The 23,069-nt window shown below is 38.4% G+C and overlaps 2 protein-coding genes across 3 annotated transcripts; one reads left to right on the plus strand and one right to left on the minus strand.

Annotated features, from left to right (window-relative positions):
* Positions 1 to 8,795: 8,795 nt before the first annotated feature.
* LOC307000623 (B-cell receptor CD22-like) lies at positions 8,796 to 12,870 on the plus strand. 2 transcript variants are annotated; one of them, XM_079616336.1, is made up of 9 exons: positions 8,796 to 9,111; positions 9,266 to 9,300; positions 10,208 to 10,552; positions 10,635 to 10,877; positions 10,962 to 11,237; positions 11,311 to 11,401; positions 11,558 to 11,603; positions 11,863 to 12,086; positions 12,215 to 12,870. In XM_079616336.1, the coding sequence occupies exons 2-9, from the start codon at positions 9,267 to 9,269 to the stop codon at positions 12,267 to 12,269; spliced, it is 1,314 nt and encodes a 437-aa protein (XP_079472462.1). In that variant the 5' UTR covers positions 8,796 to 9,111; position 9,266; the 3' UTR covers positions 12,270 to 12,870. The 2 variants fall into 2 exon arrangements, with proteins under 2 accessions (XP_079472462.1, XP_079472463.1); XM_079616337.1 differs by having other exon boundaries at positions 9,015 to 9,111; positions 11,561 to 11,603.
* A 5,043-nt stretch (positions 12,871 to 17,913) lies between these two features.
* On the minus strand, positions 17,914 to 21,762 carry LOC307000485 (thialysine N-epsilon-acetyltransferase-like). The gene is made up of 6 exons (XM_079616119.1): positions 21,562 to 21,762; positions 20,566 to 20,617; positions 19,618 to 19,701; positions 18,431 to 18,532; positions 18,313 to 18,353; positions 17,914 to 18,220 (listed from the first exon to the last, which is right to left on the minus strand). Exons 1-6 carry the CDS (start codon positions 21,622 to 21,624, stop codon positions 18,047 to 18,049), a joined length of 516 nt encoding a protein of 171 aa, XP_079472245.1. The 5' UTR covers positions 21,625 to 21,762; the 3' UTR covers positions 17,914 to 18,046.
* Positions 21,763 to 23,069: the final 1,307 nt, after the last annotated feature.

Genomic DNA, 23,069 nt, shown 5'->3' on the forward strand with positions numbered 1-23,069 from the left:
GACAGATTAATAATCTTAGTGATCGGACTAACTAGCGAATCACTAAGCTCATTAAGCATTACCACATCCATGCCAAATGTGTCCTTAGCTCTGGATAATTTAAGAGATGTAATTGTTCTCATGACGTCTACTTCAGAAACTGCCCTTAAGATAAGGGCTTGTTCATCTGTATTTACTGTTAAAGTGTCTATGTACTTAGGAGAAAAACATTGCGCAATTGTGACTACCGAGTCAACAAAATAATGATTTAGTTCTTCGGCTACATCAGCTGGATTGTTAGTCAGCTTCCCGTTAACCATCAATTCAAGTGATGACCTATCTTTTCTTTTGTCACCTGTTAAATAGCTCAACTTATTCCAGATTGTTTTAGAATTACCCCTAGCCTCATTAATTATCCTCAGGAAAAAATCAGCCTTTGCTTTTCTCAATGACTTTACTACCTTGTTCCGTAACATGGCAAAATATTGTCTATCATGACCAGACTTTGATCTATTTGCTATTTTTAAAGCAAGATCCCGTTTTTTCATTAATTAAAAAATATCTGAATTAATCCATGGGACGGTATATTTTTTATTTTTAGGATTAAGTTTACAACTAAATTCATTAATAATACTCTCTAATTTTTTAGAAAATATTTGACTGTCTTTATCCTGATCTTTACCGAATAATATATCCTCCCATTCCGTCTGATGAACTGCATCTCTGAAATCATCTAGTTTACGTTTTGGAATGCCATAGGTGTCATATTTCTTTCTGGATGAATTGAATCTCTTGTTAGATAATTTTCTGGCCACTAGAGTCAAATTGTGATCAGAAAGGCCTGTTAACATATTAAAAGTTTTTAAAATTCTCTCTGTGCGGTTACTAAAAATTAAATCAATTTGAGAACTTGTTGAATTAGTTATTCTTGTGGGCCCATTAATCATTTGCTTCAGCTCAAAGTGATCGGTTATCTGTTTAAGATTTTTTCTGACGGTTTTATCTTCCCAATTGATGTTAAAGTCTCCCATTATAATAACTTCCTTGTTAAAATCACACTGCTTAAGCAATTGTTTCAAATTGTCATAGAAACTAATATTAGAGGATGGTGGGCGATAAATTACAATTAGTACAAAAGACATTTGTGATGATAATATAAGGTTCAAACCAATACATTCCAAATCCATGTCATTTGCCCACGCAATTTCATTACACTGGATGGTAGTTTTTACATAAATCATAACACCACCTCCCTTAGAAACAGTTCTATCTCTCCTATACAAATTAAAACCAGGTACATCTAGTGCTGCAGACGGAGAATTTTTATGAAGCCATGTCTCAGATAAACAAAGAAAATCTAAGTTGGAGTCTAGTAGAAGATGATGAATTTGATCACTTTTTGATATAATACTTCGTATATTAAGATGGCCACCTAAGAGACCCTTTGGCTTGACTTTAGCATCCCATATTGTTCTAGATTGATTTACTGTCTGAAAGAATCCCCATTTCTTATTTTTAACAATACCTTGATTTACAACCTTACTCGTTACATTTTGCATAGATTTTGCAGACCCTTGTGATATACCTAAACCAGAGTTAACAAAAATGGAATTGTTTGGTGACTCCAGAGGAACATGATTCACCAGAGGTATTGAAATACGTGAGCTCGCCTGAAAGTCGGTTTCACTCCCACTCACCACACGAAAATCCAAGTCTGCCTCAGATGACAACAATCCCTCATGGACACGCCGCTGAACGCCAACTGCAGCCCGGCAACCCGTGTCAACGACCGGCAACTCAGGCTCCCCCACTGCGAAGCCCCCCACATCATCACCGCGACCAGCAGCATCCCGAAAGAAGGCTGTATCCGACATGGAATCCACTGGGCCAGTGCGACGCCGGTCCATGATGGTAACGTTAGTACCTAGCCATTGGGACTCGCCCACCTCCAAGCTCGTCACGGTACTCCACGCGGGCAAGACGCCGCCACCAGATCCCGGCGCACCAGAGCAAAGGAGATTAGTTTGTTGTTCATAATCAGACAGCAACGTCCCACGACCCAGAGTGCGTACCTGAGAGACAGCCATGTCCGACGTAAAATCCAGGAAGTTCGTTGTTTTTGCGTGGTGTGGACCGGGACAGGGATGAATATCACCCGATAATAATAAACAAATCATAATGATTAGGCCTAAACCTTCGTTTTGATTGCGTCGAGTTACTATCTTTACATGTTTCTTCACTCGTGTGTATAAAGTTGGATAAATAAATGTTACCACTAGAATATGCTTCCCATGTCCGAAATTAACCAAGGCTCTGTGTGTTTGTTTAATTAACCAGTCAGCTCTATTAACGGTTATTTTATCATATCCGCTAAGTATTGAATGGTTTGTGAAATGATCAACAAAATGTTGCATTATTATTCTTTTACGTTATTGATTTCTTTAATCATTTATATATTTTCTACTTTGCTCTGATATGTTTGATTATTTCCAAATAAGACCTTCGGTGTCTCTTCTGTGTTGTAAGATCGAGTGGCTGTATTTTCCATCAGAGTTGATGTACGTCTCCCTAGTCCTTTGCCATTCAATCATGAACTACATTTCCCATAAACCTTTGCCTGGACTCATTATCATGTGATTACATCCCCCTGTGTGTCATTAGCTTTTTAAAGGGATATGTCACCAACTAGCATTAAGTGTATCAGTAGAAAACCTGTAGTATTTTCAAATTATTCGCCCAAATTCACTACGCCTACATTATTTGACACTGACACGTACGTGCCAGCTTTGCAGGTCATGCATTCTGCTTCACAATGCTAAAACGCACATCAACCGATCACTTGTTTAGCGTTCATGTAAACACTATATTCAGATTCACCAATCAGAATGAATTCAGTCCGATTGAAACAAAAGGTGTGCATTTAAAGATAATGAATGGCGACCGCAGAAACCGAAAGCCGAATCCCGGACATCCTGAAATCCGGCGCGCGAATCCGACGCTCGTGGCCACCCGCACGAGCCGCAACACAGCGAGGAACAGCCGCGGACGAGGGAGGAGCAGGAGAGGAGCGAGACCCGCCCGGCGGTCAGGAGGAAGAGCCCGGGCAGACTCGTCATGGAGAATTACGACAAAACGGCGTCTTTTCAGTTTCGAGTCCACTAGTAACCTATTTGTATCAATTCTTCCGATACTGGCCTCTGTAACCGGTAGGCGTGGCCTCGGAGGGCAGAAAAGCAAGTGCATTCTGGGAGATGTTGTCTTTCATCCACATGAGCCAAAAATACATTTTCTTGCTTTTGTCTTCAACTTCTAAAATAATTTCACATTTCTACTAAATACATGACCCAATTTAACCCTCTACCGCATGGTGTTGCCATATGGCAACGTACTCTTTCTGTTCATTTCCTTGCCACTGTCTCTTTAAGAAAACATTCTCGTGTTTTTTGTTGGAATGAGAAGACCTTAGTTTAGCCAATGATGTGCTTTGGTTAAGTCACATGACATGCAGGTTTTTTTTCTGGCGCGATTTATGACAGACTGCGTCTCTTGTTGGTAGTTTCTGAAAGCAAATTTAAACGTCATTCAGAAACAAGGACCAGCCCATATCACAAACACACAAAAAACGGAAACTTCACCTCAGGTAAGTTATGATGACATATTCACCACTCAAAAAAGTTTTTATGAAATTAGTTTTTGGTAAATCGATCAAATGTCTGTGTTGCCAAGCGGCAACACTGTGCGATAGTGGAATGACATTATTGCAATAGTTTAGCTAGCCAGAAAGGTCAGCTGCAATCTGTTAAGCTGTAACAATAACAATATTAATGCCAGTGATATAATGTTTATTAGTCATATGTTAAGGACTGCCTAGGCATTTGTATTATGGAAAAAAATCATCTAATTTACATGGCATTTTTACTTTTGATTAGATACAGTATGAATACAGATATATCAGATATACAGATATATGTGTGTGTGAGATGGGTAGGTTTAGGGCTAGGGTTAGTGTAAGAGGAGAGAATATACACTTTGTACAGTATAAAAACAATTACGAGTCCCCACAAAGATAGTGAACCAGACATGTGTGTGTGTGCGTGTGTAGGTTTTTTACTTGTGCAGAAAGTGACAAAGAGACAGAGTTATGGGTCAGGTCAAAGAATAGGTCCAGAAATCAAATCATCCGTAGATTTCTACATGTTTTTCACATAACATTAATGCATGTTTGCTTATGTTTCATTAGATCAAGAAGAGGTTAGATCTGCCCAGTGCCCACCATTCCAAAAGAAGCCGTTCCGGGATGGAATGTTGAATTTCCATGAACTGCAATGTTTTTATGTCAATGTTTTTATGTCAATGTTGTATGATACATGATGAACATTATTATATTTGTTACTAACTGTATACATTTGCAATTTTAATATTAATAAAAAAAATGAAATTCAAAGAATATAAAGCATTATTCAGTTAAAAAGAATGGAATAAATAGAATCAGTTGGAAGGATCATTTGTTGGAAAGTATGTATAAGGTGTTGTTTATAAGTACTGTGTTAAAGCTTATTATAGCACAAATTGAATCAACACAAACAACAAAAATATTAACTATAAGTAAATTTACACTTATTCTAAGTCATTTCCACTATTGTATGTTGTTGCCATATGGCAACATATCATAAAGTACCTTAGAATAATATTTTTTCCCAAAAAAAAATCTACAGCACTTCAAGTTAAGCCATTCTAAGAAAAGAAAAAGAGTCAAATATTTTTTTTTATAGGTCTAGCATAATGCGTGCGGTAGAGGGTTAAATACACATTCATCTTTCCAGCAGTGAAGTATCCCTTTAATGTCTGTGTAAGCCCTGTTGTTTGGATGGTAAATGGTAAATGGACTGCATTTATATAGCGCTTTCACAGACCCAATGACCTCCAAAGTGCTTTACATGTTGCCTCACATTCACCCATTCATACACCGACGGCGGTGTCAGCCATACAAGGCGCCATCCAGCTTGTCGGGAGCAGCTGGGGTTAGGCGTCTTGCTCATGGACACCTCGGCACTTGGTCAGGTGGAACCGGGGATTGAACCACCAACCTTCCGGTTTGTGGACAAACTACATGAACCACTGAACCACTGCCGCCCCATATCCCGATATGGGGATCTCCAACCCAAGTGTCTCAGAGCAGTTATGTAACAATGTACCTTCGTATCAAATATATTTATTTCCATCTCTGCAGACATATTGTCTTAAAGGTGTCAAAACAACACTTTGTATATCTATTTTCATCTATCTATGATATCTAACCGGTCACGATGACCTAGCCATCACACCAACCTATGGATAAATCTGTTTGACCTTTTCCTTATCAGACCAAAACATCCGTTAAGGTGGAAGTAAGTTTCCTGCATATATTATATATCCTGCAATGAATACCCGAACACATTTACGTTGTGGCAACGTCTGTGGCACGTTGCATTTCTGCTACGGCAACGTCGCTGTCTACGTGCTCGCAACATTGTAACAACGTAGAATTGTAAGACGTGATATTCAGCAACTGAGAGACGACGTTCTGACAATTTATTTTTTAATGCTAGATATAGATATCCTTCATTTAGTATGTTATGTTTTGTGGTTAATTTAAATTAGTCATATGTTAGATAATCATATACTTTTTCAATTAATTATAATCAACACCTGCAAGTGTACACTTTGAAGAGTAAAAATGGCATACTAGAAGGTTAGCTAATTCAACTTTATTTAAACTGGATATTGCAACTTAATCAAATTTCACTTCCAAAAGTCATACATTTGTGAGAAAAAAACAACCATATTATACAGGGAGTGACTACATTAACTAGCATGAGCAGACATGAGAAAATCTAGCAAAGAAACGAATGATATGACAAATCAAAGGAAAATTAAACAGGTGTGCGAGCGGCTACAAACATGTTTTCTTCTCTGTGTGTTTCCAAAAAAAGGAAAAACATTAACGTGCATGAAGTACGCGCTTAAGTCGTTGCCTGTTCAAGGAGTGATGTAATCAATTAATGTTACAGACTCATCATTAAAGTAATTTTGGCTTCATTATGGCTTATTACTTTTGGCTTAAAGTTAAATATTTGCCATACCTGACCAGAAGATGTTTAAATAAATGTCACATTAGACAAGGAAGTTGTAGGTTGTGTTTGAATTATTACGTATCTTTTTAGCTGAGGTAAATTAAACGCAATCCTCACGTATCCTTGCTTGATGATGAATGAGATGACCCATCAGACGGTTGAAATTTAAAAGGCTGATTTTCGCGCCTCAGGGCAGTGACGAGTACATATGTCGTCCAGACACCATAGACACAACCTTAAGCAATGGCCCTGAACTGTGGTTCAATGTCAACATTGTGACAACGCTGTAACAACCTTCACCACACAGTTATAGCAACCTTTTGGCCATGTTGTTAAAGCGTTGTTAGCAGGTGTTTGCTTCCACCTACTGTACCTCAACTACAGTGACCCTGGAGACCGGAAGAGGGACGGCGTGACAAAGCCCACGTTCTAATGCTTCCTGCTCACGCATTTAAATACAGAGGCCATACTTATCCCAATTACGCTTTCCCATAAAAGGATAACCAAATGAAGGGGAAATCCCACACTATAATCTATGCCCCCATTTTCATATCGTCGCCCCAGCGATAAGTGAACCCCAATGAGAAAATTAGAGACAGAATACCGTAACTCATTGAAACAACGCAAGGCTAGTTCCAAGGCCTGAACAAAACCAAAAACGGCCTGAGACGCAGGAGAACAGACAGTCCCATTAGCAACCCCCTGCACTGCCTGGGGAAGACTGTACAAATGTAATGCCGCCCTGCTGTCGAACGAGCAGTCCGTGGTAAAGGTTTGAGTCACAGCATGCAGACGTGGAACTGGACAGCCAGGCAGAGTAGGAGGGGTCGGCGGCCTCGTCTCCTGAACATCTGGGGGAACCGAGGGCCAGACGGGAACCTCTGCGGATGCAGAATGAGGAGGGAGAGATCGCAGGGGCAGAACTTGTACAGAAACCATTTGAGCTGATGGATACTAAAAGCCACATATCATCACTAGCCTCTTCCTGGGGTGGCATAACTGTCGCCGATGGGCTGTCCCGAGGCTTTATCCGCAGTCGGGCCTTCAGCATATCCCGATGGACGTGTCGAATCTTCCCAAGGTCTATAACCGTTACCCCTTTTGGGCTTCAGTTATATATCAGAGTAGGGATGGAAAGACTTGATATTAGCTTATAGGTATAGACAAAAAATTAGTTTGCTTTGTTTTTTTTCCAGCTATATTTCTGAAGAATCAGACACAAGCTTTACGCTTATAATGTATTCACCAACCCAAAATCTCAAATATTTACATTATACAAAAAAAAAAAAAAAAAAAATAATAATAAACAAGGTAGAACAAGGTAGCTGATGGTGAAGCCGACAAGTCTTGGTGATGGATGAAATGTCCTTGCAATGTTGCAGATAGGAAAGGTGTCCTCCTGTTTTCCACAAGTGCAATCCAAACCCTCTAGTGCTCATGTTAAACGACCAAGCGTCATAATCCAAGCGCCAAATCACAAAGCAGAGAGTTAGCTGAAGCAAGTACTTTCACCCAGGTCAGAAAGCACAGGAATAAAAAGGTCATTTATTGAATAAAAAGGGAAACACATTCCTCAGTCGTAGGACATTATAAAGTCAAATGAAATAGCCCAAGAAAGCCATTGCGTCCTCTATCCACATGCTTGCCTACTTCTTCAGGTATAGTACCTGGCTAAATACTCATCTGTGAAGATGATTAGCACCTACTAATGGTGTAGAGAAATATAACCGCTAAGGTAACAGAGTTAAAGGTCATTCACAGGTGCAATTATATACACAACTCCTATCTCTTTAGGTGCCTTCAGTACCTGATACACAACTGAGCTTTTATGACGACCCTTGCGACATTACGCCCTCATACAGTGAGGTCTCTATACGGTCCGCTTATGACGTCTACATCGTATTATTGCCGTGAATAACCCCAGACTTTTCTTTTCTACTTTTGCATAAGTCAGAATATCCATGGCTGTATTCGTTGTTAGAAATCTAGATTACTAAGTGTGTTATTACAACAAATGGTCTTAAAAAGTGGGGAAAAAAGGGCTTTTCTCTCACTAATATGTGCATGCAGTTACATATATCTTCCTGTAGACGGCGCGTCAGGTCGGTGAGGCTGAAGGTGTGTGTGTGTGTGTGTGTGTGTGAGACGCTGTCCGAGGTGCTGATACAAAATTAAATAAAAATAAATCCATCAACAGAGACGTGTGTGTAATGTTCAGTGTTCTAATGTTACAATATAGAAGCGTTTGAGATGCCTATAGGCCTATATGTAGCAATAAAAACGTGTTTTTAAATGATAATAATAAAAAATTAAATAACTCACAATAAATATAAAAAATTGTATGCAAGAAGAATGTCATTGCAACTTTGCCTTTCATCTCATTGTGTATTTGCACCATCAATGCAACCTAAAGGCCCCAATGCTGTTCTGACAAAAAGAAGAAAGAAAAACTGGTCAAGACTTTACAAAACTTCTCTGTGAGCTTCAGGAATTACAGTGAATTATCAATTATGAAATCATAATTTTTGCCTTTTACTCTGTTTATGTGAAATATCTGATTAGTGTTTGTGTTGATGATAGTTTAAATGAAGTCAAAGAGAAGCTGTTTCTCAAGAGTACATGATGTATATTTATCTTGCGTCAGCAAAAGAGACAAAAGGAAGCGGTTCTACAGAAGTGTCTTTTTTACACACATGTGAATGTGATATTTCAGTGATCTCGCATGCAAATAATGACTTCAGTTCTGCTCCTCTGTGACTGAATTTATGTATTCAGATTCAAAGAGGCTTGAGTGACTTTTTAGGCATTTAATCATAATCAGACATGTTCACCTGGGTTTGCGGAATCATATATATATATATTTGTATGTGTGTGTGTGTAAACTAGCCCTCGTGTCGTTTGACTGGAAGAGGAGTGTTTTGCACTCATTCAGAGGAAGTGAAGAAAGACAGGACGTGTGAAAACTGTAGCAAAGATCCTAGTGCAGTTTTTACACTCAGACCCTGCAGATTACAGTAAGGTAGGACACATATATTACAATGCAAAAACATGTTTCAGCTTTAATAGAGGGATTATTGAATATGATATATGAAATATACTTGTTTTATATGTATCTATAAACACGCATCAGTCATACTTTGTGTAATTGTAACAATCTTCCTCGTGTCTTCCAGAATGTTTGGTCTTTTCTCTCTGCTTGTGATTCCTGGTGAGTCTGAACCTAATTCTTACATTCTCAAACACTCAAACACTCAAACACTCAAACACTCAAACACTCAAACACTCAAACACTCAAACACTCAAACACTCAAACACTCAAACACACACACACACACACACACACACACACACACACACACACACACACACACACACACACACACACACACACACACACACACACACACACACACACACACACACACACACACACACACACACACACACACACACACACACACACACACACACACACACACACACACACACACACACACACACACACACACACACACACACACACACACACACACACACACACACACACACACACACACACACACACACACACACACACACACACACACACACACACACACACACACACACACACACACACACACACACACACACACACACACACACACACACACACACACACACACACACACACACACACACACACACACACACACACACACACACACACACACACACACACACACACACACACACACACACACACACACACACACACACACACACACACACACACACACACACACACACACACGAAACCTCCATATATAAATCACATGTCAAATGAGTCTTACACTCCCTGGAAATACTATCGGCACCATGTTTGTGTTCATGTAAAGTGTTTGTTATCCTCTGGGTCGCTTGTTACTAGAATATTTGTGATATAGAGATCATGAGCAGGATCAGTGATCATATGTTGATCTTGTTGTATTATGTCTTGAAGTAAAACTTAAGAGTATAAGCAGTTTTTTAACTATAAAAACAATTAGCAAAGCAAACACTGAAGTAGAAGAATTTATTCTTGTAGAGAAAAGTAAAAACACAAAACCTGTATTTTCCTGTTTTATATTTTCCAGGGATTTGCAGTCAGAAATGGGAGGTTCAGTACACAGATATGAGCAAATGTGTCCTAAAGGGTTCAACAACACATTTAACAGGCACTTATAAACACCCAGATCATGTCACTGTGACAGAGGAATTTTGGACCATAAATCCAGTTCAAGGCCAAAACAACATCAATCTGTTGAATCTTCCAGATTACAGAGACAGAGTTCAGTACTTCTTCAATAAAGACCGAACATTCGCTCTCAAACTCAGTAATGTGAGACGTGAGGATAAAGCAATCTACTGCATCAGAATCGTGACAAATGTAGAAAAAGAAAGATATCTGGGTCATCCTGGGATTGAGCTCAAAGTCACAGGTACAGTTAGACTAATATTGCACTGACAGATTTACTCTGTTCTATCATATAAATATAAAGTGTGTATTGTGTGTGATTTCAGAGCTCAGCGTGGAGATTCCTGAAGAGGTCGTTGAGAAAGATTCCCCAGTTTTATCGTGTAACACCACCTGTAACCTCTCAGACAGAACAGACTTTATCTGGTATAAAAACGGCGAGTCTTTATCAGGGCCGAGCGTCGGGAATACACTGATCCTGCGGTCGGTCAGCAGTGATGATACGGGAAACTACAGCTGTGCAGCGAGAGATCAGGAGCCGTCTCCTGCCGTCACTCTCAGCGTCAGATGTAACACACACTCTCAGCTTTCAGACATATTCAGTCCAGACTCATCAAATGATGCACTGTGAGTAATTATTTGTCTTTTTTCAGATCCTCCGAAGAGCGTCTCAGTGTCGGTCAGTGGGTCTGGTGTAATAGTGGAGGGAGATTCAGTGACTCTGAACTGCATCAGTGACTCAAACCCTCCGGCTCTGAACTTCAGCTGGTTTAAGGAGAATGAAACCTCAGCTGTTGGATCTGGACAGAGTTTCAGCATCTCCAGCTTTAACTCCAGTGTCAGTGGACGCTTCTACTGTGAGGCTCAGAATAAACATGGATCTCGGAGATCAGCGTCTGTGGCTTTGTTCGTGTCTGCAACATTGGCAGGTATTGATATGTGCCGTCGGCTCTTATGCTGGTGTCATTGTCAGCCGTGTGAATGATGTTTCTCATCGCTCAGGTGGCCAGAACACAGGTGTGTATGCAGCTTCTGGGATCGGAGCTGTGCTCATCGCCATCTGCATTATTGTTGTAGTTATAAAAATCACAAGGTAAGAGAAAACTGCCGTGGAACATACATGGTGTATTTATAACTCTCAGGTCATATTAATCACTTTTATGACACATTTAATCCTGTATTTCCCCCTTTTAAGATGTGCATTTCCATGATATAGATACTGTATGTTTTCAATCTCTCTTCTCTCCAGCAGGAAAGCAGGAGATACTGGCGTCCAAGGTGGCATTTCAAAACAGGTAAGCCTAAAATAGTGTCTTGTTCAGCACATTTTCATGCAATTATGATCCCAATGGGTGAAAGTGATTTCACAAAGTACAAGATCAACATCTTTGTTGATCCTGGAACAACATTTCAATCAATCAATCAGATTTGAGGGACAAGTTTACGGTTTATGTCAAGTTTAGGCTTAAAATCAGAGTTAGATGCTTGTATATCACGATCCAGGAACAGTGACCGATTGTAGTGTGATCATCTGGACTGTGTGTGTTTGTTCAGGAAAACATCAGCGCAGCGGGGACGAATATGAGCACGAGAGATTCAGGCGTTCAGAATGACTTGATGTACGCAAGCATCGCTCACAAGAGACCCAGGACGCCTCAGAGCGCTGGAGATGAAGACGAGGTTCAGTACGCCACCGTCCAGCACCACAGAAACACAGGGAACACGAGTGTGAAGGCTGAAGGTCAGTCTGGAGACGTGAGGGATCGTGGTCCTGCCAGGTGAGGCGCACTTCATTACTCACCGTTAAAGATTTGAACCAATCCCTAAAACTCTGCAGGCGGCTCAGAGAGAAACAAGGTTTTATGTGTATGATTAATCGTATTTTGTCTTTTTTTACATTGAGCAGATCTGATGATTCCAGTGTGATCTACAGCAGCATCAATGTTGCAGGAAGATTTTGAGCATCTGATCACAGACTGAACTGCAACTGAACCATCGTGTCAACACGCCGATATGTCCTAAATGCGGCATGGAATGGAAGTTGCAACCAACGTTAATACCATACTGTGATGTATTTCCGAGTGAATCGTTTTTTTCCCCCGTGTGTTACTGTTTTGGATATATGAAGTCTGTATAAATGATCTTTACCGGCAGAGTGTGTTGCTCATTCACAAGTTGCACAAGCAATAATCTGAGCTGAACAGCTGCTTCATCGCAGACACATGACTAGTTTTGTTTCATACTGTGAACTGTATGTAAATATCACTTCATCCACTGTTTTTCTGTGTGATAAAGTATCCTGTGTGGTGCATTTAATGTGATGAAACATATTAAAGTTTGTTCTTTTTGAATACTGAGTTGAATAAAGACCATTTGGCATAGATTGTTTATTAAGGAAGATTGTATTTACTGCAATCTGTTTTTGTACGTGTCATAAAGAGTAGAGCATCAGTGACTCCTGGTGGAGGGCGAGTGTGTTTGCTTGCTAACTGCTTGTTATTTTGGGGGCATGCCCATGAAGTCAGTTAATAAATAAGGGGTTTTATCTTCAACCATGGCTTCATTGAGTATTTAAAAATTTCTGCTTCTTCGAAATCCCAAGTGGTCGCTCAGCCACAACATCTGATACAATATATAGGCTATATAAAAAAATACATTCAGTGTTTAAACAACATTAACACAATACAAGATAGAAAAAGACAATAAAAGTGAAATACCTATGGATCAACATAAAAAAAGTTGATAAATTGGCTTGTGGGCATTTCATGACAACATTAACTAGTGTTGTATCATACAGGTGAGTTGATTAATGGCTCAAACCCCTGCTAATATCATACGGCCCACACGACATTTCTTCAAATTCTTAATCCACTGACGCATATAACACAACAGAACACACTATACAGTCTCCGTACTGTTTACAAGATGATATTAAATCAATTTACACACTTTGCAAACTTAATTTGCTGATAAATTGAAGAGCTCTGAAAAACGCTTACCTCTCCTCAGCGTGTGCAATGCGACCTGGAGAGAGCACAGACAGTATGAGAGGCCCGCACACACTTCAAAATGGCACCAGGACACCGGCAGAAAAAAAAGTCAAAATAAAAGTCTCTAGCAGAATCGCAGAATCCACATATATTGTTCAAAGAAAAACGGAAATAAATCAGTAATAAAATAATAAGGATTTTAGTGAAAAAGCAACAATACATCAAACTTGGATTTCACTAATTATTACTCATTACAATAGCACAAAAGTACGGAGCCCCTAAAGGGACGTGGTGGTGGAATTTTTTTTAGGATGGGAGAACATTTTTTTTTCCAAATCTTTTGCGTTCCCTCGCAAAACTTTTGCGTTCCCCCGAGAAATTTGCGTTCCCCCGCAAAACTTTTGCGTTCCCCCGAGAAACTTTTGCGTTCCCCCGAGAAACTTTGCGTTCCCACGCAAAACGTTTGCGTTCCCTCGCAAAGATATTTGCGTTCCCACGCAAAACCTGTTGTGAGCTCGGAGTCGGACAGACACTTCCTGTTTAATGTCCCGCTGGCAGTGTTTCAGAGCTCCGTACGTTAATGGAGCGTTTCATAGTGTTTGAACTTGGACTCAAATATAAAGAAATACAGTCAGTGCTTAACTCAAGGAGTTCAGTGAAGTTGGCAATATATTCACATAGACTATTCGAACTTCCCGGATCAATATTCGTGAGCTAAACGTTGTTAAAACACAAACGACACATATTTACAATCACAGTAACCTAGACAACGAGCTACAACCCAATTCTCCTCAAAACGAGCTTTATAATATAGGCTAAATGGATCTCTATGAGCAGTCGGCTGAGAGACAATTCCGAAGGGACCGTCTGCAAAGTGCAATATAACCCAAGAAACGACTACAGCATCAACTCATAGTCAAAAATACAAAAATAATCATTAACTTCAATGTTACAAACTGTAGTCAGATAGCAAACTGACATCGAATCAACGTGGAAACTACGTTTCTCGTGACATCGAAACAACATCGTTTTGCTCATCGAATTAACGTTGAATCAACGTCAGACACGCCATTCAACCGCATTTCAATGTTGAATCGATGTTTTATTTTCGATGTAATAACGTGAACCAAATATTGAACGTTGATTCAGCGTTGAAATTTGATTGATGATTGATACTAACCTTTACAACTAAAAATCAACGTTGAATCGACATCGGTCTGCTATCTGGGGTACCACTTAACCAGCAGGAGAGCAGTGATGTGTGAACTGAATTTGGTGACAGTACAGTGTATCACAGTGAAGCTATTGATGTTTAATAATATAAAATGTGCAGACCGGTCTGGGGATTTGCACTTTGCAGACGGCCCCTTATTCAGACTTGTCTCTCAATTGGCTGGTTTGAGACAAATTTATATTATAAAGCTCGTTTTGAGGAGAATTGGGTTGTAGCTCGTTGTCTAGGTTACTGTGATTGTAAATAGGTGTCATTTGTGTTTTAACAACGTTTAGCTCACGAATATTGATCCGGGAAGTTCGAATAGCCTATGTGAATATTGCCAACTTCTCTGAACTCCTTGAGTTAAGCACTGACTGCATTTCTTTATATTTGAGTCCAAGTTCAAACACTATGAAACGCTCCATTAACGTATGGAGCTCTGAAACACTGCCAGCGGGACATTAAACAGTGTCTGTCCGACTCCGAGCTCACAACAGGTTTTGCGTGGGAAAGCAAATTTCTTTGCGAGGGAACGCAAAGTTTCTCGAGGGAACGCAAAAGATTTGGAAAAAAATGTTCTCCCATAGGCTACTAAAAAAAAAATCCACAACCACGTCCCTTTAGGGGTTCCGTACAAAAGGGTTTAGCAGTTGTTTCAAACTCGCAAAACGAACTACAAACAAAGCTCTTTTTGGCCTGATTCTGTTCAAAATTACGTCACATAAGTTCTTTGATTTCGCTTGAAGTATACGTTCTTACGTGCAACGTTACCAGGTGCCGTCCGTGGTGGTGCTGAATTGGTTCATATCGATGGCTCGAGAATCGATTATTCGCTCCATGCATGGTCTGCTTCACTGCGTTATGTGAGAAAGCGGTGTTCTTTATAAAAGAAGCACTTCAGAAATAGTAGAAATTGCATTTATCAGGACTCATGGGATCTTATAAAAAATAATCCAAATTGGAAACTAAATCCAACCCTGGATATTTTATATAATTTCTAAAAGAGTGTGCCAACCCGCAACCTCATGCCCGAATGTATCATAAAAATATCATTAATGATGTTCTGAGTAAACTGCGCTGGAATTCACCCATTTTCCAGTGAACATATCACCCATATATATCTCACACATAATATATGCGAGTGGAGTCACTACATGATGATCATATACTTTTCATCAATCATCTTACAGCATCTGATTGCATTTTCTCTTGCTGTTCTCAACATTACAAACAGATATAGCTGCCAGAGCAAAATTAATATTTAAAAGTCAAGAGCCCAACTAAAGCAAACACCGATCACAATAATGCTGGCATCAAACCAAACTATTATTTTCAATAAATCATCAACATCTTAACCTCTGTTAATTCTCAATACAAATTTCTGTAAACGTGTGACAGAAGTAAAGTCAACCTGGTTAGTAATAAGTGAAGCTGGTAATGCTGTTTGTGGAGTTGTTTAATCAGATCCTGAGAGATTTAGGCCCCGTTTACACGATGGGAAAATGCAGATATTTCTCTGCGTTTTGGCCTGTCATTTACACGAAAACGCCGTTTTTATCCCAAAAACGATTGTTTCTAAAAACTCCGGCCAAAGTGGAGATTTCTGAAAACGCCGGTTATATGTTGTCGTGTCAACTGGGAGAAACGGGGTTTTAGGTTCTCTCTTGTCGATTCTGAGGATTCTGATTGGCTTACATGGCTTTATCCTTCTCCCTACACTGCCGCCCATAGGTTTAGCATAGTTATAAAGGCGCTCGACGGCGTATTTATGCGGGTTGTGTGCACGATGTTATTATTGAAAACGGAGGGGGGGGGGAAATATTCGTTTCTCTAAATACCCGGCTATGTGTAAATGTGGCCTTAGTGTATTTTATCTTCAGTTGATTTCATCTAAAGCTGTGGCTGGAAGTAGTTCTTGTGTTTCTCTTTCCTTCAGTGATTCTGCTTGTTAACAGCAGGTGTTCATCATTAATGCTCAATCATTATTCAATCACTTAGTTACCTCATTAACTCCAACACTGATGTGTGTTACATTTAACAGCCTGCAGTGTGGACACTGAGCAGTGTTCATTTCATCTGGGCAAACCCATGTAGGGCCTACATGGAAACTGGGGGCAAAACTGTATGGGTCCCAGTTAAATAGCCCAGGTCAAACCCATGTGGGCCCCACATGGCCAGCTTCCAGTAGAGATCAGGTGTGCTCCTACAGTAGTCACATTCAAATCCAGACTCAAAACACATCTGAATGAGCACTGTGCCACTGTGTGTCCGACTGTTTAAACTGCATTTTATTTCCTAAACTGTTTTAATTATTCTTATTTATTTTGATTATTTTAATTACTTCTATGTAAAGCACTTTGAATTACCATTGTGTAGGAAATGTGCTATATAAACTTGCCTTGCCTTTGTTGGGGGGTTAAAATGTCATTCATGTCATGTCAACCTCTTCTGTTTTAGCAAACACAAAAAACGTGTTAGAGGGCACATTGATGCGTTATACAAATATAACCCTATAAACGTGGAAAAACATTTTAAAGGGCTAATAATAATACATTCATTACATTTACCAGCAGAAAGAAAGAATAAAGGCATAGTTACTTTTTTTTGTAACATTGCACATTGTAACATGATCATGACTGCTTAAAATCTTATCAAAAATTTTACAGGACAAACTAAAATATTTTCTCAATAAAATACGATTAACTTATTCATATAAAATAATGGCATTTTTTAATAATTGAAAATAAACTAATTTTCGCGTTTGACAACAAACACACCGGAAAACATGGCTACACAGCATAGTTTTAAACATAATGATAAATAATAATTTCTGAACATTGACTCTCAGTCTTTATTCACCTCATGGTTTCTCAATAGAATTCATAAAAGTATAGAATAGAATGGGGGCTCATTGTAACGCAGAGTGACAACATACCCCGCCTGTGCTAGTAGATCAGCATTACCTGTAAAATACCTTATAATCTCAACTGTAAAATAACAGATATAAGATTAAAATAATATCAGATTTGTCTCATTTGAAATAAACACAAAAAACAGAGATGAAAAATTAACTTTTGCTATGGTGAAATACATTTTATTTCAGATATTTTCCAAAGATTTCTGAATTTTGGCGCATTTTTTTTCTATATATAGTCTTGATATGGCCACTAGTAAATACACTAAGTTTCGTCATGCTAGCGTGTGTGGAAGTATTTAAAACAAGTGTGTCACAATAGACTCTTGACGATCACACGTTGATCTGATTGGTTACAAGGCAGTGTGTGACGTCAGAAACACCAGCGATTTCAAACCGTGTGTTTTTGAGACTGTCTTTGGTTCACTGCAGTTTTGAGGAGAAAATATGCAGCAATGTGAATTTACCCATAGTTTGGGCATGTTAAAAACACCACATATAAACATGATTTTCACCACAGGGGGACTTTAATCCATTTAGTCCATTTTAAATGACAGCTTATCTTGTTACTCGTGTTTCTGTTCTAGGTTTGAAAGGTGAATCAATGTACTTCCAAATTTAAAGTTCCCTCTGTGCCAAGTGTTCAAGGGCATCGTCCTCACAGCGCATGCAGTGATAGCCGAGGTCAGAGGTCACATCCAAGCAGCCCTGCTTTCGGTAGAAGTCAAGAGAAGACTTGTTCCAGTTCATCACAGTGAAATTCAGCTGGGAGCAACCAGCATCCAGACCGCGCTGAGGGTGATCATACACACAAATATATAAATAACAACAGATTCTTATGACCAGCTGCACATGCATTATCTAATAGCCTATCAAAAACTCACCTTGGAAACTTTGGCCATCAGAGCCTTGCCAATGCCGTTCCCTGCAAACACTCACAGAAAATCATTAGTCAGGTTGTTATATTCAAATAAACAAAAGCACACGGTGTAATTTCCTTACCTCTGAACTCTGGCATCACGTACAGATCCTCCATGTAAACCGCACGACCTTTAAATGAACTGTACGAGTAGAAGTACAGCGAGTAACCAACCTTTGTGTGTCCTGCAAAGAGAATCGTTTCTGTCTGACGGTTCAAATACAAATAACTCAGAAACTATACTGTGAGCTAACAATATCAAGTTGCAAAGACAAAGACAGATTCTAAAATAGCCACTAAAAAGCTTTTTAAACTACTCACGACCACCTGTGCAAGAATATATCACATTGCATTATATTTATTTGTGGTAAATTTTGACTAACTTGTAGGATTTATGAGAGATTGGCCTAATCAGGAATATACACTCTAAAAAATGCTGGGTTGTTTCAACCCAATTTTGGGTCAAATATGGACAAATCCAAATGTTGGGTTAAACATTTAATGTAAAAATGTAACCCAACGGCTGGGTTTGTCCATATTTTACCCAAAATTGAGTTGAAACAACCCAGCATTTTTTAGAGTGTATTACAGCTGTGGCATGTTAAGGGTATAGTCACTAATGTGTAGGTTGCTATATTTTATATATAAAAAAGAAAGCAAAAAGTTAACATTTATAAAAACATGTACTTTTTCATAAGGCTAAGAAAGAGCGTTAATTAATTATTGACTAAACAATTGGTTTTCCCCATTCATGTGTAAAATGTGTTCTGCCAATAATGACAGATTAGGTAAACCTGCTTTCAAATACTCCAAGAGATGACAGGAAAAGTTCTGGATAAGAACATTTTAAGTAAAGATAGTTTGACTTCCTATATTCCCGGATTCATTAAAAGAACTTATTAGTCCAAACCTGCGTGACATCATTAACAAACGTGATTGAACAACACATTTGCGACAACAGTTTCGGGAAACAGTCGCTAGCGGATTTCTTCAAAGATGTGTTGTACTATGGTAGTGAAGCAGCGAGTTACGTCGCTGTACGGGAAACTCAGCCCTGACTACGGTGAAGTCTTTAAGGATTTGGTAGAAATATAATGCGTCTTTGAAATAAGAATACGAATCCTCCATTATAATGCATCAAGTGTGTGAATCCCGTTCTTTTCCGTGATCCATGTCCTAATGCAGGGCAACACGTAAGGACAGCAGTGGATGTTTTAATAGGATTGTTGATTAAAGATCAATATTGGCATCCCGGTTCTTTTCCTCTCACCATCTCTGGACTTCAGATGCTCTGGCACTTCAGCGATAATTCCCTGGAAAAAGGGGTTTTTGGAGAATCCATCCTGCTCCAGATCTATAGCACAGAAGTATGATTGGTACCAGCTCCACATTCTCACTAATACAATTCTGTAAACCCTAACGCTTAAAATAATTAATTGGTTTGAGTAGGAAGAACTTAAATTAAACTAATTAGTTCAGTCAAATTCACTTTTATGAGTATTTAGCACTTTCTTTTTCTTTCAAGGTCACAGAACTGATATATTTTAAGTAAGCTGAACTGTTTCATTGGTTTGAGTTTTATGAAATTATTTATTTTAATTTAGACGAACTTAAGTTTCACTGAAACGGCTGGAATGTCTATTTCCCAGCATGCTTTGCCGATGGCACTCGAATGGGAGAGTAAATGCTAAAATTAAGTGTAATATAATGTGTTTTTTTTGTGTGAAATAATAATGTTAAGTGCAAGATTTAGTGATTAATGTTGTGTTATGCTAATGGTTTTAGGAGAGTTACCATCATGGTGACGAGTGGTGCATGAGCTTGATTTGAGAGCAAATTATATTTTATACATTGTTGCTCTCATACAGCAAGTGATTCTGTATAACATACTATTGCTAAAATGTTAGCAAATTGTTTAGTTAGCAGATTAGCTTGTTAAAGTTAACTAAGTTTTTACTAATAAAGTGAGATTAAATGAAAGTTTAAGTTTATTGTATGAATTAGTGTACTCGAATATTTCAAGTTAAGAACAAAATAAAAAGTATAAATACAAAATAAAAATCTGCTAGTTCTACTTACTTAAACTTTGAATTTCATAACTTATTTCATAACAATTAACAATTGATTGCCTTAAATGTTTTGCCAACTTATTCGGGCTTACAATGAATAATAATTCCAAGCATTGTTTTTGTATTGCATTGATGTGAGTCATGCCGACCTCTTTCTGTAGTCTTCATCTGGTGTGAAATCTTCTCATACTCTGCCAGTTCCTGTGAAGGATTTAACAATGCAGTTTAACTCTCTTGCTGGTTTTGCACGGGTCAAAGGTCAAACAGCAAAGTGCACTTATTGATTTATTTTTCCATTGTGGCATGCATCAAGGTTTTAATAATGACGTTCATTTAATCCATGACGTGACACTGGCCTGTTTATTGAAGCCGCCACATCCTTACTTTACTTTTAGAAAGAAAGGTTATTGAATTACATAAATTAATTAATTAGTATTGCATTCCTCCCAACACTGATGAACTGCAGTGTAAACCCATCCAGGCCACATCTGAGCTGATTTAAACAGTAAATACAAAGATGGATTTTGTTGAGGCTGATTTTATTTGATTGGTAATAGCAGTGTCTTTATAGTCGGAATAAATGTGTTAATACATTAAGAATCTGACATAAGAGGACATTTAAAAATGTCAAAAATTAATCTCTGAATGAATCATTGCTCGGCGTTATTTCCGGGGTTTGATCTTCTCAGCTGATAGAGCACATCCTGAATTTTAGTGTATTAAAATTACTATTTAATTAATATCACCTCTAAACTTTGACTAGGCTAGGCATGTTGCATAATATTTTTTTTTGCTATAATGATGTTCTTGAGATCATTTATAGTGTATGCCCCTCAGTCCTGCCCTGATTGTATTGATTTGTGCTATTGCTTGTGTAATTCAATTGTTCGTATTTGATTACTAACTGTTTATTTGTCTTTATATTTATTAAAATACTAATAATACTTTTTGTGGTGGGCCCATGGACAGTGAAACTTTTTGCAGGGCAAGTAAAAAACCTGAAGCAGAATGAACCTGCACAGCTCCTTTGCGTTGCGTCCTGTAAATATACAGAGTCCCTTTCAAGACTTGACTCTTTTGTTTAAAATATAGTTTTGTTACGGGAAGAAGAAAAAAAGAATAATGTTATGATCGCTTCGACTCACCTTAATCATGCGCGAGACATCCTTACAGTCCTCGAGCGTTGCGGCGCGGATTGTGAAGTTCATCTTGTGTTCGACAATAATAACACACTGAGCATCAAAGTCTGACTGTTCGTCAACGCGGATTATTAAGAAATAGAAATAGGCCAATAGGAGATGTTTATGTAGCTCTGACTCTCAGGCGACACTCACTGCTGAAACAGCGCCACCTGCATGTTCTCATAGGCTATAAATATGACAGATACATTTAATCTTAGTTAAAAATACAGATGTTCATTGTTTGTTCATGTTAGTTCACAGTGTATTCATTAATGTTAAAAAATACAACTTTTGATTTCAATAATGTAGCTATTAGTAAATGTTGAAATTAACATTAACAAAGAATAATAAATGCTGTATAAAATTGCAGTTAATTTTTATCGTTAGTTCATGTTAACTAAAGTAGTTAAAGTCCCCCTGTAGTCAATAATTTGATTCCCATAAAACTCATGATCACAAAATTAATTATTTAAAAGTTTTTTCCTTAAAACAAACTATTCATGCCTTCAAAAAATATCTTGAATGTGATGTGTGAACTGAATTTGGCAAAAATACAGTGAATTACAGTGATGTTATTAAATATTTGTCATAAATAATAATCATAATAAATATGCAAAAATTAAATTTTCGAAAAATAAGTGTTGTAGTATAACCATCAGGACAGCAGTAATGTGTGAACTGAATTTGGCAACAATACAGTGAATTACATTGAAGTTATTAAATATTTTTCATAAAAAAAATAATCATAATAAATATGCAAAAATAAATGTTCCCCAAAATAAGTGTTGTAGTATAACCATCAGGACAGCAGTGATGTGTAAACTAAATTTGGCAACAATGCAGTGTATTACAGTGAATTTATTAAATATATTTCATAAAAATCTGAAAAATTATACATTTACAATTGTAGGCCTATATACAATTTAAAATATATTTTCCCCAAAATAAGTGTTGTAGTATAACCATCAGGACAGTAGTGATGTGTGAACTGAATTTGGCAACAATGCAGTGTATAACTTCTGTAGACGTCTGACAGAAATAAAGTCAGTCTGGTTAGTAATAAGTGAAGCTGGTAATGCTGTTTGTGGAGTTGTTTAATCGTTCACTGCTGAGATCTTCACAGATTTAATGTCTTCTTTTCTCTTCAGTGGATTTCATCTGAGGCTGTGGCTGAAGTCAGTTGTAGTTATTGTGTTTCTGCTCGTCTCTTTTTCTGTTCTCTTCTTTCCTTCAGTGATTCTGCTTGTTAACAGGCTTATTAATGCTGAAATAACTCAATTTAATACAAACTTTGTGGCTCAGATAAGGTCCTGTTCTGGTTTATTTATTTGCTCTTGGCTGACATGTGGCATTGCTATGGTCTGCTTGTGGCCCAGATCTGGCAAACAGGAGCGGTCCACTCAAGTGCCGTCATTGCCCGCTGCATGTGGGCCAGAACCGCATTACAGAAGTGCCAGATGTGGGCCGGATCT

The sequence above is a fragment of the Phoxinus phoxinus genome (assembly GCF_949152265.1).
Source record: "Phoxinus phoxinus genome assembly, chromosome: 6".
NCBI lineage: Eukaryota > Metazoa > Chordata > Actinopteri > Cypriniformes > Leuciscidae > Phoxinus > Phoxinus phoxinus.